At 46.6% G+C, this 15,000-nt stretch overlaps 1 protein-coding gene and 1 long non-coding RNA gene across 2 annotated transcripts; both read right to left on the reverse strand.

Moving 5' to 3' along the window:
• Positions 1-2,331: 2,331 nt before the first annotated feature.
• On the reverse strand, positions 2,332-3,070 carry LOC117759065 (XK-related protein 7-like). The gene has a single exon (XM_034581052.1). The coding sequence runs from the start codon at positions 3,031-3,033 to the stop codon at positions 2,443-2,445; it is 591 nt and encodes a 196-aa protein (XP_034436943.1). The 5' UTR covers positions 3,034-3,070; the 3' UTR covers positions 2,332-2,442.
• A 6,652-nt stretch (positions 3,071-9,722) lies between these two features.
• On the reverse strand, positions 9,723-14,988 carry LOC117759066. Its single transcript, XR_004613425.1, has 3 exons — positions 14,883-14,988; positions 13,525-13,641; positions 9,723-9,752 (listed from the first exon to the last, which is right to left on the reverse strand). It is a non-coding gene; the product is annotated as an uncharacterized LOC117759066 (long non-coding RNA).
• Between the last annotated feature and the right edge of the window lie 12 nt (positions 14,989-15,000).

Below are 15,000 nucleotides of genomic sequence, written 5' to 3' on the forward strand. Positions count from 1 at the left end.
GTATGTAAACTATATAAAAAATAAGCCATTATTCACAAGCTCAACATATTTTTTTGTCACCGTGTCCACACACAACACTGAAAGACACCAGGACACGATGACAGGACGCGTCACAGAAGACATGGAGGCCAGGCAGGAGCAGATGTTTCCTCCTCCTCCTGTCATGACCGACATCTGAGGGAGATGTCAGCACGTCTTTCTACGACGTTTCCACACACACACACACACACACACACACACACACACACACACACACACACACACACACACACACACACACACACACACACACACACACACACACACACACACACACACACACATCATGGATCCTTTGTCCAGATTCACACCAGATGGAAATCCTTTCTGGACCCATGATCCATCCTTTCACCAGGTTTCGTGTAAATCTGGTGAAATCAACAAAAAACAACCTCCGATCCAATGTGGTTACTTTCTGATCCACAGTCATCACATTCTCTCATCTCTGTGTTTGTCTCTGCTATGATGCAACACGTCAACGTCTTCAGGTGATTGACACGAGGCTCAGGCTGAACCGTCGACCTCTCTTCAGGACTGCAGAACAGATCCTGTGGTTCAGGTGTGAATTATGAAAACTGGACTTCATACATTTTCTTCCTGCTCACGACGATGAGGATCAGCTCTGAATTCTCAGCTGCAGGTTCCACATGCGCAGAATAAATCTCAGCTCATCAAATTCAAAACCTGTCGGATTCAAACCGGAGACGAATCCTTGCCCAGGTCTCCAGGCAACGGGGATTCAAACCAAATCCAGCTCTCAGCATCTTATTGTTGTTCATTAACTCGGTTCATTACTGAGTCTGCATGTGTGAATCCCCACATGCTCCATTTCAGAATGATTCGATGTAATGTGAATCTTTATTGAGCTTTCAGACTTTCCCTGCCTTGCTCAAAGACACTTAAGCAGCAAACGTGTGCACAGATCTGTTTCTGACCTTTGACCTCACGTTCAGGGAGCTTGTGTTTTACCAGACGATTAAAACTCTTTATGTAAAAAACACTTCCCACAAGAATATGAGAACAAATCGAAAATCACAGCAAATGACAAACATTCAATAAAACATTTTTCACGTCATCACGTCTGGTTATGGATTCAGACATGGATTTAAAACGATTTACTGATTTTCTCTGCAGCCACAGAAACAACATGGCTGCTTTCCTCTGGTCTCGCTCTGTGATCTCACAGTTTTTTGTAACTCCGAGTCGAGACAAACCGCTTCACCGTCAGTTTACCAAGATTCTTTTAACATTGCAAATTCTGCTTTAATGTGAAGCATCTGAATTGTGTCAGAAATGTCCTGATTGATTCAGTCACAGGAAACTGCACTTACACTTACAGATCCTGCATTTGAAATTCAGATGTGCATTCTGCATTAATTCACTGATAATATTGCATCAGTTGGTAACTTGACATAATGAATCTGAGGGGACGTCAGATGGTTGATGGGGTTAAAGATACTGAGAAAAACTAAACTAAGTATCTGTAATTTTTCTGAATCTTTCTCAGTTCTTTGTCAATTACAGTGGAACAATTCCTCAAATCTGAAAAATATTTGAATAATATCTGAGAGATTCAGAGTGTAAATGTCGTATTTGTTGAACATGTAGCAACTTCTTAAACATGACAAGGAATCACAAGAAGACTAATTATTCTGTTTTCGGTTAAAAATTCATATGAAAAGTAACTAGTAACTACAACTGTGGCAAAATGTAAGAGAGTAAAATGTATGATAACTCTGAAGTGAGTACAGGTGTAAAGATCAAACTTTTCTCACTGAATCAGCTTCTTTATCCTTGTGATTCATTTATTCGAGGTTTGTTTCTTTAAAAGCTGCTCAGAGAACATTTCTTATTTTGATTTGTGATGAGCGGCTGAGTTGATGATGTTCAAACCTGAAGAGTCCAGATGTTAACACATGTTTCAAAGGTTCTGGATGAGTTTTAATTACAGGCAGTTTGGGTGGAATGATGCGTTGGGTTGTTAAATGCATCCGTTTGCTGGTGTGAGTGTGGAGGTGAAAACAGAGTTTGATCTGTGATGAGGAGCAGCAGCGTCTGACCCCCTGATTACATGTCAACATATCAGGAGTGTGCGTGTTGAGAGTGTATGGAAAGACCCATTCAGAACAACATGCACAGAACAACATGCACGCTCCTGCTGTGAGAAACTGTTGTGTAAGAGTGAAGCGACAATTTCAGCTTCTCATCCAGAATCTCTCTACTCCTGACGGATCCGTGCACGTTTCTGTCACCAGTGAACATGGAGGAATCAAAGGCTGCACACACATGAACACACACAGAGGCACGCACAAGCACACACATGTACAGAGCACCTGAACAGGCACGTCAGGAGAGCACATATTAAACACACACGTGCACGTGTGCACACACGCCCCAGCGGTCTTACCTCCAGACCTGCCCCAGCTGCAGGAGGTGTAGCACGGATTGGAAGAGCCACATGCACACGGTGCAGCAGCTCCGCGGGGAGCGGGCTCTTCGCTCCGGCTCCGGCCGCACAGAGGACGTGTGAACCGGGCTCGTGTTCGCGGCGTTCCCGGTCACCGCTCCGCGCTGGTCGCTGTCCTTGGTGCTGAATGCGTCGCACGCGGCGACCGCCGCGCCTGCCGCTCCCGCGCCGCTGCCGCTCGCCGCTGCGTCCCCGCTGCCGCTCAGTTCCGAGTAATCGTACACGAACCAGCGGAAACTGAGAACCTGCACCACCGCGGACGGAACCACGACGAACACCAGCGTCAGCCCGAACCACCACAGGTCCCCCCGCAGGTAGTAGTCGGCGGCCAGCCACAGGTCCGTGGCGCCGTCGGAGAAGAAGACGAGCAGAGCGCAGAGGACCCAGCAGCAGTCCAGCGGCGTGTACGGCTTCCCCGCGGTGGAGGAGCAGCGGGGCCCGGCGGAGGGGTTCCCCGGCTCCGAGAGGCTCCTGGGCGGGTTGTCATCTTCCACAGACACCGCTGCTCCATCCGACTTAGCGGCCATGTTGGTTAGGATGGAGAGAAAGACAGAGAGGCGTGAAGAAACAGAGAGAGAGAGAGAGAGATGGGAGGGGGCTGTGTGCAGGAGAGAGAGGGGGGGGGGGGGAGAGAGGGAGAGATTACATCATAACCAGCCTCATCATCAGCCAATTAACTGCGAGGCTTCATCACCACTAACGTCGTTTAACACCGTGACACCGGAGCTACGCTTACAGGACGATCACACCGACACATCTGGAAACATCTGTCCCCTGCAGGTTTGATTCTGATGGTGAGTCTGCAGCTGCACAGAAACTTCAACTAAGAGACACACACACACACACACACACACACACACACACACACACACACACACACACACACACACACACACTGACCTGATGTTACATGAGGATTCAGATTGTATCTGAGGGTAAATCTGAATTACAGATGAAGGATTCACTTGATTTTTTTAGATCGGGTCAGAAATGTTTCCTGGAGATTTGAGACAAAGCAGCTGCTGCATTTTCAACAAAGATGAAAAAACATGTTTTGGTCTCTTTAACTTTAACCTTCAGTCTAAAGACGAAACAGATTTTATAACATTATTCCTTCATTTACCTGCTTCAGATAAACATCTGCTCAGATACTCGTTGAATCATGGTCGAGTTTCTTATTGGTCTTGATAGTTGATGAATAAAATGATTTAATACGGATCTGTTGACAGAAGATTGTTGGTCCAACGTGCACAAGAACAATCAAACCAAAAAGAGGTTCAACAGCTTCATATTATAAGGAACGTGAGGAACATGAGGAACCTGAGGCACCTGAGCAACATGAGGAACCTGAGGAACCTGAGGAACGTGAGGAACGTGAGGAACATGAGGAACCTGAGGAACATAAGGAACCTGAGGAACCTGAGGAACCTGAGGAACGTGAGGAACGTGAGGAACGTGAGGAACATGAGGAACATGAGGAACCTGAGGAACCTGAGGCACCTGAGCAACATGAGGAACCTGAGGAACCTGAGGAACGTGAGGAACGTGAGGAACATGAGGAACATGAGGAACCTGAGGCACCTGAGCAACATGAGGAACCTGAGGAACCTGAGGAACGTGAGGAACGTGAGGAACCTGAGGAACGTGAGGAACGTGAGGAACGTGAGGAACATGAGGAGCATGAGGAACATGAGAAACCTGAACAACATGAGGAACATGAGGAACCTGAGGAACATGACACTGGAAACAAACCCATGGGTCAGTTTGATCCTGACCACCTCTTTTAGTGCGTTGGTCTGGACCGTGGTCTGAGGAACCTTTCACACCTGATATTTAAGTTCAGAATCAAAGGAAGAGTCTGAAGGTCTGAAACAAACAAGGTGTGAAAGTCTTCTAAGGTCCAGAGATACAACGACGAGCTGCAGGTTAAACTCGGCCTCTCCGGCTGCACGACCCTGAGGATGAACAGTGTAGATGGTTTTAAGGCTTTTCAAACAGATTCAATTTAGAATCACTCAAGTCTTGGTTTTCATCTGTTTCAAAAGTTCATCGTCATCAGGCAGAATGTACGACTCAGTAGCTGCTGGTCCTGGACCAGCAGCATCACAGGCTGCCGCTCTGCCTTTAAAGAGCCTGAGTGATTGTAACGAGGCACTGATGCACGAAGCCGACAGGACACAGAGCAACTGGTCTGTTTGCAGCACTGACCGCACTAATTGAAAAGATCCAATAAACTCTGAGCAGAATAGGCTGTAAAACTCTTTGGTGAATTACAGCTCCGTGCTTCACTGCCCTCAATAAACTAATCAGCCGCTGTGTTTCCACATTGGTTCTGATCTGGGCTTATCAGAGCCGGGGCTAAATCCAAAATGTCTGTGCCACAAGATATAACTCCCAGTTTGTTAATCTGAATCTATCGCTCCACTCACCAACCGCCTCCGCTGCTGTGGCGTTTGTGTTTTCTGGCCCTGATGTGGACACGATGTGGCCGACGGGTCGGGGGCTCACGGGCCTGGAACTTTAGAAAAGTGCCTGTTACAGAAACGGAGCATTTTTTCAGGGAGGTGATTTTGAAAAGTGAAAAAACGGATTCATTACATTATTAACTTATGAGTTTTAAGCAGCGAATGAAGCTCGTGGCCCTTGAGGCCAAACTGAGGATTTAAAAATAGAATCAAACGGCTTCAATTTCCTCATAATTTCATACTCGCAGGCTTTTCATTGGACGACAGCTTCTTGAGGGTTTTAATGGCTCGTTTCTGTTTGTTCACATCTCAACACATTTGGATTTTTGTTTCACACCAAACATTAGAGATACATATTTCTACAGTCAGGTCTCAGCAAACCTTCTCATTGAGCTCTATGAAACCATTAAACATAGTTTGGTAGCAGTTAAGAAATCTCCCTCACGGTCACTGTGCAGGTTCAAGGGTCCGTTCCTCCATCATCCACTAAGACTACAGATGTTTTCATCCACATTAGTTATTTAATTTAGAACAATAGAGAACAATACGACCCAGAGGAACCTTCAAGAGAAAAACCATCATCACCACAACAAAGTACAAGTACAAAACATTCAGATTCTGTCGTTCAAAACTGATCCAACAAGAAACTTCAGACACAGTTTGACCAAGTGGTTGAGAACCTTCTTCTTTCAGAAGTCAGAATCCTTCTCATTGAACTGGGGTCCAACTGTGTCTGGTCTTGTGCTGTTTCACTTCCTCAGGTTCTGTGATGTGGTGGTTCTGTCCTCAGGTTCTGAGACGTGGGGGTTCTGTCCTCAGGTTCTGTGATGTGGTGGTTCTGTCCTCAGGTTCTGTGATGTGGTGGTCCTGTCCTCAGGTTCTGTGATGTGGTGGTTCTGTCCTCAGGTTCTGAGACGTGGTGGTTCTGTCCTCAGGTTCTGTGATGTGGTGGTTCTGTCCTCAGGTTCTGAGACGTGGTGGTTCTGTCCTCAGGTTCTGTGATGTGGTGGTTCTGTCCTCAGGTTCTGAGACGTGAGGGTTCTGTCCTCAGGTTCTGAGACGTGGTGGTTCTGTCCTCAGGTTCTGTGATGTGGTGGTTCTGTCCTCAGGTTCTGAGACGTAAGGGTTCTGTCCTCAGGTTCTGTGATGTGGTGGTTCTGTCCTCAGGTTCTGAGACGTGGTGGTTCTGTCCTCAGGTTCTGTGATGTGGTGGTCCTGTCCTCAGGTTCTGTGATGTGGTGGTTCTGTCCTCAGGTTCTGTGATGTGGTGGTTCTGTCCTCAGGTTCTGTGATGTGGTGGTCCTGTCCTCAGGTTCTGAGACGTGGTGGTTCTGTCCTCAGGTTCTGTGACGTGGTGGTTCTGTCCTCAGATTCTGTGACATGGTGGTTCTGTCCTCAGGTTCTGTGACGTGGTGGTTCTGTCCTCAGGTTCTGAGACGTGGTGGTTCTGTCCTCAGGTTCTGAGACGTGGTGGTCCTGTCCTCAGGTTCTGAGACGTGGTGGTTCTGTCCTCAGGTTCTGTGATGTGGTGGTTCTGTCCTCAGGTTCTGAGACGTGGTGGTTCTGTCCTCAGGTTCTGTGACGTGGTGGTTCTGTCCTCAGGTTCTGTGATGTGGTGGTCCTGTCCTCAGGTTCTGTGATGTGGTGGTTCTGTCCTCAGGTTCTGTGATGTGGTGGTCCTGTCCTCAGGTTCTGAGACGTGGTGGTTCTGTCCTCAGGTTCTGTGACGTGGTGGTTCTGTCCTCAGGTTCTGAGACGTGGGGGTTCTGTCCTCAGATTCTGTGACGTGGTGGTTCTGTCCTCAGGTTCTGTGACGTGGTGGTTCTGTCCTCAGGTTCTGAGACGTGGTGGTTCTGTCCTCAGGTTCTGAGATGTGGTGGTTCTGTCCTCAGGTTCTGAGACGTGGTGGTTCTGTCCTCAGATTCTGTGACGTGGTGGTTCTGTCCTCAGGTTCTGTGATGTGGTGGTCCTGTCCTCAGGTTCTGAGACGTGGGGGTTCTGTCCTCAGATTCTGTGACGTGGTGGTTCTGTCCTCAGGTTCTGAGACGTGAGGGTTCTGTCCTCAGGTTCTGAGACGTGGGGGTTCTGTCCTCAGGTTCTGAGACGTGGTGGTTCTGTCCTCAGGTTCTGAGACGTGGTGGTTCTGTCCTCAGGTTCTGAGATGTGGTGGTTCTGTCCTCAGGTTCTGAGACGTGGTGGTTCTGTCCTCAGGTTCTGAGACGTGGTGGTTCTGTCCTCAGGTTCTGTGATGTGGTGGTTCTGTCCTCAGGTTCTGAGACGTGGTGGTCCTGTCCTCAGGTTCTGAGACGTGGTGGTTCTGTCCTCAGGTTCTGAGACGTGGTGGTTCTGTCCTCAGGTTCTGTGATGTGGTGGTTCTGTCCTCAGGTTCTGAGACGTGGTGGTCCTGTCCTCAGGTTCTGAGACGTGGTGGTTCTGTCCTCAGGTTCTGAGACGTGGTGGTTCTGTCCTCAGGCTTCATGAGTGACAGCTTCTCTCGTTCTGACACTTGTTGTTATGAATCAAACAAACTTTCAGAAACATTTGTTACAAACATGTTTCAGTTCAGGAAATTAAAGATGAAAGATTTTTAAAAACTCAGGGGTTAGGGTGAGATAACACACACAGTCACACACACACAGTCACACACACACAGTCACACACACACAGTCACACACACACACACACAGTCACACACACAGTCACACACACACACAGTCAGACACACAGTCACACACACACAGTCACACACACACACACACACACACACAGTCACACACACACACAGTCACACACACACAGTCACACACACACACAGTCAGACACACACACACACAGTCAGACACACAGTCACACACACACACACACACACAGTCACACACACACAGTCACACACACACAGTCACAGTCACACACACACACACACAGTCACACACACACAGTCACACACACACAGTCACAGTCACACACACACACACACAGTCACACACACACACACAGTCACACACACACAGTCACAGTCACACACACACACACACACACAGTCAGACACACAGTCAGACACACACACACACACACACACACACACACACACACAGTCAGACACACACAGTCAGACACACACAGTCAGACACACAGTCAGACACACACACACACACACACACACACACACACACACACACACACACACACACACACACACACACACACACACACACACAGGTGGAGGTGACTGTTGAGGGGCCACAGCAGTGATGTCATTAATGAGTGTTTTGTTGAATATGACAGAATATTTAGTTTTATGGGTTAAAGGGGTTAATCTCACACAGACCTGTCAGCTCATAACCCAGAGTGGTGAGTACTGGTGAGTACTGGTGAGTACTGGTGAGTACTGGTCTGTGTGATGCTGGACTCGACACCACAGATCCCAGCTCCTGATAATCAGCTGGTTTCTAACCTTATTCTTCAGACTGTGGTCGACACGACACTAAAAATAGACTCGTGCTCGTCTTCGGTTGTCCATCATCTTCCTCTTCTGTCTTGTCTTTCTCGCAGTGGGTCCATTTAAATCATAATGAGACTGTTTCCGTTTTTGGAGAAGACTAATTCATCCTCGGTGCTGGAGCTGAATAATTAAAAGGATGGAGGAGTTGTTTTGTTAAAAATGAATCGAATGATAAAATCCAGTCGATGATAACTAAGCTTAAAGAGTCAGAGCGGCAGAAGGAAACAGAAGAAGAAGAAGGAGGAGGAGGTGTCACGTTCTCTAAGAGACTAATGAGCCACCGTCAGGATTCTGTCCCTGTTATGAACTGTTGAAGACACTTTGTGGAACTTTTGTGAACTTGTGGACGTATTTTCTTTTGTAAGGATTCTCAGTTGATTATTTCCAGAGTCTGAACTAATGAGTCTGTATTTCTGCTGAGTTAGAATGTGTCTGTGTTAAATGTAAAAACATGGAACCAACTGCCTCAGGTCAACAGTCCGAGCTGCTGCTGCTGGTGCTGCTGGTGCTGGTGGTGCTGGTGCTGGTGCTGGTGCTGCTGGTGCTGGTGGTGCTGCTGCTGCTGCTGCTGCTGCTGCTGCTGCTGCTGGTGCTGCTGGTGCTGCTGGTGCTGGTGGTGCTGCTGCTGCTGCTGGTGCTGCTGGTGCTGCTGGTGCTGGTGCTGCTGGTGCTGGTGGTGCTGCTGCTGCTGCTGGTGCTGCTGGTGCTGCTGGTGCTGGTGGTGCTGCTGGTGCTGCTGCTGCTGCTGGTGGTGCTGCTGGTGCTGGTGCTGGTGCTGCTGCTGCTGCTGCTGGTGCTGGTGCTGGTGCTGCTGGTGCTGCTGCTGCTGGTGCTGCTGCTGGTGCTGGTGATGGTGCTGCTGGTGCTGCTGCTGCTGCTGCTGGTGCTGGTGCTGCTGCTGGTGCTGGTGCTGCTGGTGCTGCTGCTGCTGGTGCTGCTGCTGGTGCTGGTGATGGTGCTGCTGGTGCTGCTGCTGGTGCTGCTGGTGGTGCTGCTGGTGGTGCTGCTGGTGGTGGTGCTGCTGGTGCTGCTGGTGCTGGTGCTGGTGGTGCTGGTGGTGCTGCTGCTGCTGCTGGTGCTGGTGCTGGTGCTGCTGCTGCTGCTGCTGTAATAATGTGGCTGCTTTGGCCCCTTGATACCGATCCATCATCATCACCTGAGGCTCCACACGTCTACGATTAAAAACATCACTGCTGCTACGTTCACGTCTGCCGTCCCCACGTCTGCCGTCCCCACGTCTGCCGTCCCCACGTCTGCCGTCCACACTCATTGTAGTACCCTATGGACATAAAAATGTGTTAACGATGACACGTTCTCTTCCTGATTGGTTCTCATCAGTCACCTGACTCGACTACCAGCGGTGAACACAAAGCGTCGCTAACACTTCCTGTCAGTAACACTTCCTGTTTCTAACACTTCCTGTCAGTAACAGTTCCTGTTTCTAACACTTCCTGTCAGTAACAGTTCCTGTTTCTAACACTTCCTGTTTCTAACACTTCCTGTCAGTAACACTTCCTGTCAGTAACACTTCCTGTCAGTAACACTTCCTGTTTCTAACACTTCCTGTCAGTAACAGTTCCTGTTTCTAACACTTCCTGTCAGTAACACTTCCTGTCAGTAACAGTTCCTGTTTCTAACACTTCCTGTCAGTAACACTTCCTGTTTCTAACACTTCCTGTCAGTAACACTTCCTGTTTCTAACACTTCCTGTTTCTAACACTTCCTGTCAGTAACACTTCCTGTTTCTAACACTTCCTGTTTCTAACACTTCCTGTCAGTAACACTTCCTGTTTCTAACACTTCCTGTCAGTAACAGTTCCACCTCGTCGTCCCTGCTCTGACTCTTCACCTTCACTGCTCCTCCTTCAGAGGAGTTTCTGTTACTAAGCAACCAACTGCAGAGGAGACCATCTACTTCCTGTTTACATCACATGACCTGTGTATGTTAAAGGTCATGTGACGTGTGTGGTCATTATTACTGAGTGATGTCATGTCGACATGAAGCTTATCACTGAAGAACTGAGGCTGTTTATTAAACTGAAAAGCAGAGAGAATATGGTTCTGTTGAAACTCTTCTGTGTAGAAAGTGCTGCTCCAGTGCTCATTTCAAAAGTCCTGACGAGGTGTTTCCTCTGCCAACACTTTAATATCACTTACTGATATTTATTTATGACCTGGATCCCCGTCTGTGTTCTTAGCTTAATCACTTCAGGGTTTTGTGTAATCTCTGATGGACGAGCCGGAGACGGAGCGAGAGAAAATGAAGGTGTGAAGAAAAGTGAGGAGGGAAATGTTGGTGAGTGATGAGGAAACAAGATGGACGAAGGACACAAGATGGAGACATTCGATTTAACAACAAGAGGAAAAACAATTATGACATAATTCAAATTCAAATAAATCCTTCATTGTAAAATACTTTGAGATTCTACTTCTGATTTAATAACATGATACAGAATGAAATCTCATGTGATCATATTTTGCATCATATCGTCTTCTCATGATTTTATGTTGTAAAGATTCATTATAAAACAATTAAAGTGCATTTGAAATGAATCAGACTCATGACCACTGTACGGCCATTAACTTTCAAACATCTGTAAAATATGACATCATTACACGTGTCGTCCAAAGAGACGCCTCCTGATCATTTCCTCTTTCATTCAGTCGTTGATTTATTTTGGCCACTCGGGCGGCAGCACAACGAAAGGGGTGGGTTTAATGCAATGACAGAGCAGCGCCCAATCAGAGCATTGCTGAAGAATTTTATGTTAACAACCAAGATGGCTGACGTTGTGAAGTATCATGATGCTCACACAACATTTAAATTCACATCAAGTCAGAGAAAGTTAAAAACGTGTGTTGTGTCAGAAATCCATCCATCCCTGACTAACCCTAACGTCACTGTTTAGTGTCGTCTCCCTACAGAGCTCGATGTGATGAGCTCATCAGAGAAAGAAGAAGCTGCAGACACGACTCTGCACCAGTGATGACGTCACTGCTGCAGGACTGTGACGAAAAACAACAACGTGGAAAATCCCACAATAAATGAAATGTTTATTTTACACTTAGTATTAAAAGATGATCTTTAAATGTATAAATAAACGTGTTTGTCTCAGTTTGTGATGCTCTGCTCGTGTTTACATTTATACAACAGCTCGTTCTCCTGCTGCTCTCTCTCCTCTCGTCTCTACAGCGCCAGCGCAATGCATGATGGGAGATATTGCTCAGTTAGTGACCATCGGTTGTGAACTACTTTTCATGATGCATTATGAGAAACAATGAGTTCTCTATACAGGGTATAAAAAGCTTCACTCAACATTCAGACAGAAGTAGAAAAGGGTGAGGTCACGATGTGGTGATTAGTGACACAGACTAATGTCAAAGAAACACAATCCAACAAACAGAGGAGAGAACGTCCTCAGCAGAACATTATTTTAACCTCGGTAACAAAACACAGTACCGTGAGAACGGAGGCCGACATGTCCTACTTGCACTGGAAGCAGTCCACCAATCACAACGGAGTGGACCAGCTGACCAATCAGAGCAGACTGGGGTCCTAAAGAGACAGGAGCCAAGTGTGTGAGACAGAGGCTGAAGAGAGGAGCTGCAGCGATGGACAGTTTGAGGAACGGGAGGTTTTCTGAACATTAGAGCATGAAGACATTTTACAGTCATAACATCAGACATCAACCAACTGGAACATAAGCAGAACATGTCTCCTTAGAATCTGAGAGTCCTGTCCATCCTGGCTTCATGTGTCTGTGCACGTCTGCTGCAGCTCCGACCACCTCACTCCAGCAATAAGCCGGCGGCGCTTCACTCCGCCAAAGCAATAAGGAAAACACATCTCCCCTCGGAGCCTCGTGCCTTAAAACCAATAAACTGAGAGCAAAGCATAATGAAATGGACGATTTAAGAAGAGCATCAGCCAGTGTCCACAATCAATACAGAGGAGAGAAGCTTTTTCTCCTGACTAAAGTATTTGTGGTCAGAGACTCTAAAGTTTCTGCTCGGGGAAAAACAAAAGGCCAGAAGTTCCTCTTCTATTAAAACCCTGGGTTTTCTTTTGTCTCCATCTTTGCTTCTGTCAGTCAAACTCGGTGATTCTTTACATTTCAGTGAGGAAACGAGTCATCACTTCACTTCAGCTGGAGGTTAAATCGTTGTAGAATCTAAACGTAGATGATAAAGAACAACAGATGCATTCATTAAATAGTAAAATATAAATGTTAAGATTAGTGTGATGACAGGACAGAGCTGTGATTTTCTATATGTTCTTGTTGTGATACATTTAGCTCACAAATATATTGTCTGGAAATGAAAGTTGAATTTTAAATCATCAGTTTCAGATAAATGTGTTTTTCAGTTGGTGTGCCGTGAACACGAGGACGTTCAGTGTGAGAACTTCTCACTCCGTCAGGTCGTCTCAGGGACCATGTGACCGGAGCCTGAGGAACTGAGAGAGAGAGAGAGAGAGAGAGCGAGAGAGAGAGAGAGAGAGAGAGAGAGAGAGAGAGTGTGAGATAGAGAGAGAGAGAGAGAGAGAGAGAGAGAGAGAGAGAGTGAGAGAGGGGGAGAGAGAGGGAGAGAGAGAGAGAGAGAGAACAAGAGAGAGAGAGAGAGAGAGAGAGAGAGAGAGAGAGAGAGGGAGAGAGAGAGAGAGAGAGAGAGAGAGAGAGAGGGAGAGAGAGAGAGAGAGAGAACAAGAGAGAGAGAGAACAAGAGAGAGAGAGAGAGAGAGAGAGAGAGGGAGAGAGAGAGAGAGAGAGAGAGAGAGAGAGTGATGATGTCACAGTAGATGGATGAGGTCATGTCACACAGAAACTAAAGATCAGAAACCTTAAGAAGGTTTTAAGGTCACTGATGTTTCACCAGTTAATCTTCACACTGTTATTTTTTAATTTGTTGTAAATGAAAGAGTTCACACAAACCACATATATACATACACACACACACACATATATATATGTATATATATATATGGTTGATTTATTACATCCTGAATTTTTCTCAGAGGAATCAGGGAGAATGTTGAATTCATCTGATCTCACATTGTGTTTTGTGTTGGTTAAGAAGACAGCCGTTGACGTCACAGCATCATGTGTCACATCTGTTTACTTTTCTTCTGCAGGAGACATGTTCCTCTGCTGCTGACTGCTGGCCACAGCCTGTCATTACATCAAACGAAGGCTGGATAAGACCCATAAGATGCGGTTCTGGTTCTGAGCCACGAAGATAGAATCCAGTTGAAGAAGCATGAGAAGGTTCAGGTTTGTCGCCAGAAGCCAAACAGAGAATGATCACGTTAATACGAAGTGTCGTCGTCCGGATTGATGCAGAAACGTGTTTGTTTAGAAGCTGCAGCTGGATCTGATTTACCAGTGACTCAAAGTGTTGTGAAACCTTCTGGTTTAAAGTGTGTGACACATTGTGTTTAATGACGAAGACAAAAGATGTGTTTGTGGATTGTTTGTAGTTTAATGGTCTTAAGGGACGTTTTCAGTTTTCTGTGTGAGTCCAGTGTCTTTTCTCCTTCGAGCAGAATATTCCTGGTTTTAAGAGAAACTCAACATAAATCAAGTTGATTTGATTAGAGTTTGAGATCAGTCACTTTACTGAGTGTGTTACTGTAGTAACGTTAAATAAAGAGAGACAGAAACTGTCCTCACGACAGACCAAACAATGTCCACTGATGAAGACCATGGGATGGGGCTGAAAGCTCCAGCTAAAGTTAGCACTCCCAGTGGAACTGTACATTTATTTAGTCAAACTATTCATGATAGATGTGCAGCTGCCGTCAAAACTCAAGATCTCAACTCAAGGTCTCAACCATCTCGACTCAAGATCTCAAGTCAAGATCTAAACCATCTCAGCTCAAGGTCTAAACCATCTCAGCTCCAGGTCTAAACCATCTCGACTCAAGATCTCAAGTCAAGATCTAAACCATCTCAACTCAAGGTCTAAACCATCTCAACTCCAGGTCTAAACCATCTCAGCTCCAGGTCTAAACCATCTCAGCTCCAGGTCTAAACCATCTCAGCTCCAGGTCTAAACCATCTCAGCTCCAGGTCTAAACCATCTCAACTCCAGGTCTAAACCATCTCAGCTCCAGGTCTAAACCATCTCAACTCCAGGTCTAAACCATCTCAGCTCAAGGTCTCAACCATCTCAACTCCAGGTCTAAACCATCTCAGCTCCAGGTCTAAACCATCTCAACTCCAGGTCTAAACCATCTCAGCTCCAGGTCTAAACCATCTCAACTCCAGGTCTAAACCATCTCAGCTCCAGGTCTAAACCATCTCAGCTCCAGGTCTAAACCATCTCAACTCCAGGTCTAAACCATCTCAGCTCCAGGTCTAAACCATTTCAGCTCCAGGTCTCCTTACCGAGTTGTTCTGGAGCTTCTTACCTGCAGGAGTGAGTGTTGGTGAGGGTTCCATCCCGTCTTCCTGCTGAAGAAGGAAACAATGAGTTAAAGCTGTCGGACGTTAACATGTGTTCACGTGATGATTGTTTTTCTGTGTGTG

The sequence above is a fragment of the Hippoglossus hippoglossus genome, unplaced genomic scaffold (genome assembly GCF_009819705.1).
Source record: "Hippoglossus hippoglossus isolate fHipHip1 unplaced genomic scaffold, fHipHip1.pri scaffold_93_arrow_ctg1, whole genome shotgun sequence".
Classification (NCBI taxonomy): Eukaryota; Metazoa; Chordata; class Actinopteri; order Pleuronectiformes; family Pleuronectidae; genus Hippoglossus; species Hippoglossus hippoglossus.

What these genes read in the sequence shown, in the direction of transcription:
- LOC117759065 (XM_034581052.1), bottom strand. Translation starts at nt 3,033, where the DNA reads ATGGCCGCTAAGTCGGATGGAGCAGCGGTGTCTGTGGAAGATGACAAC.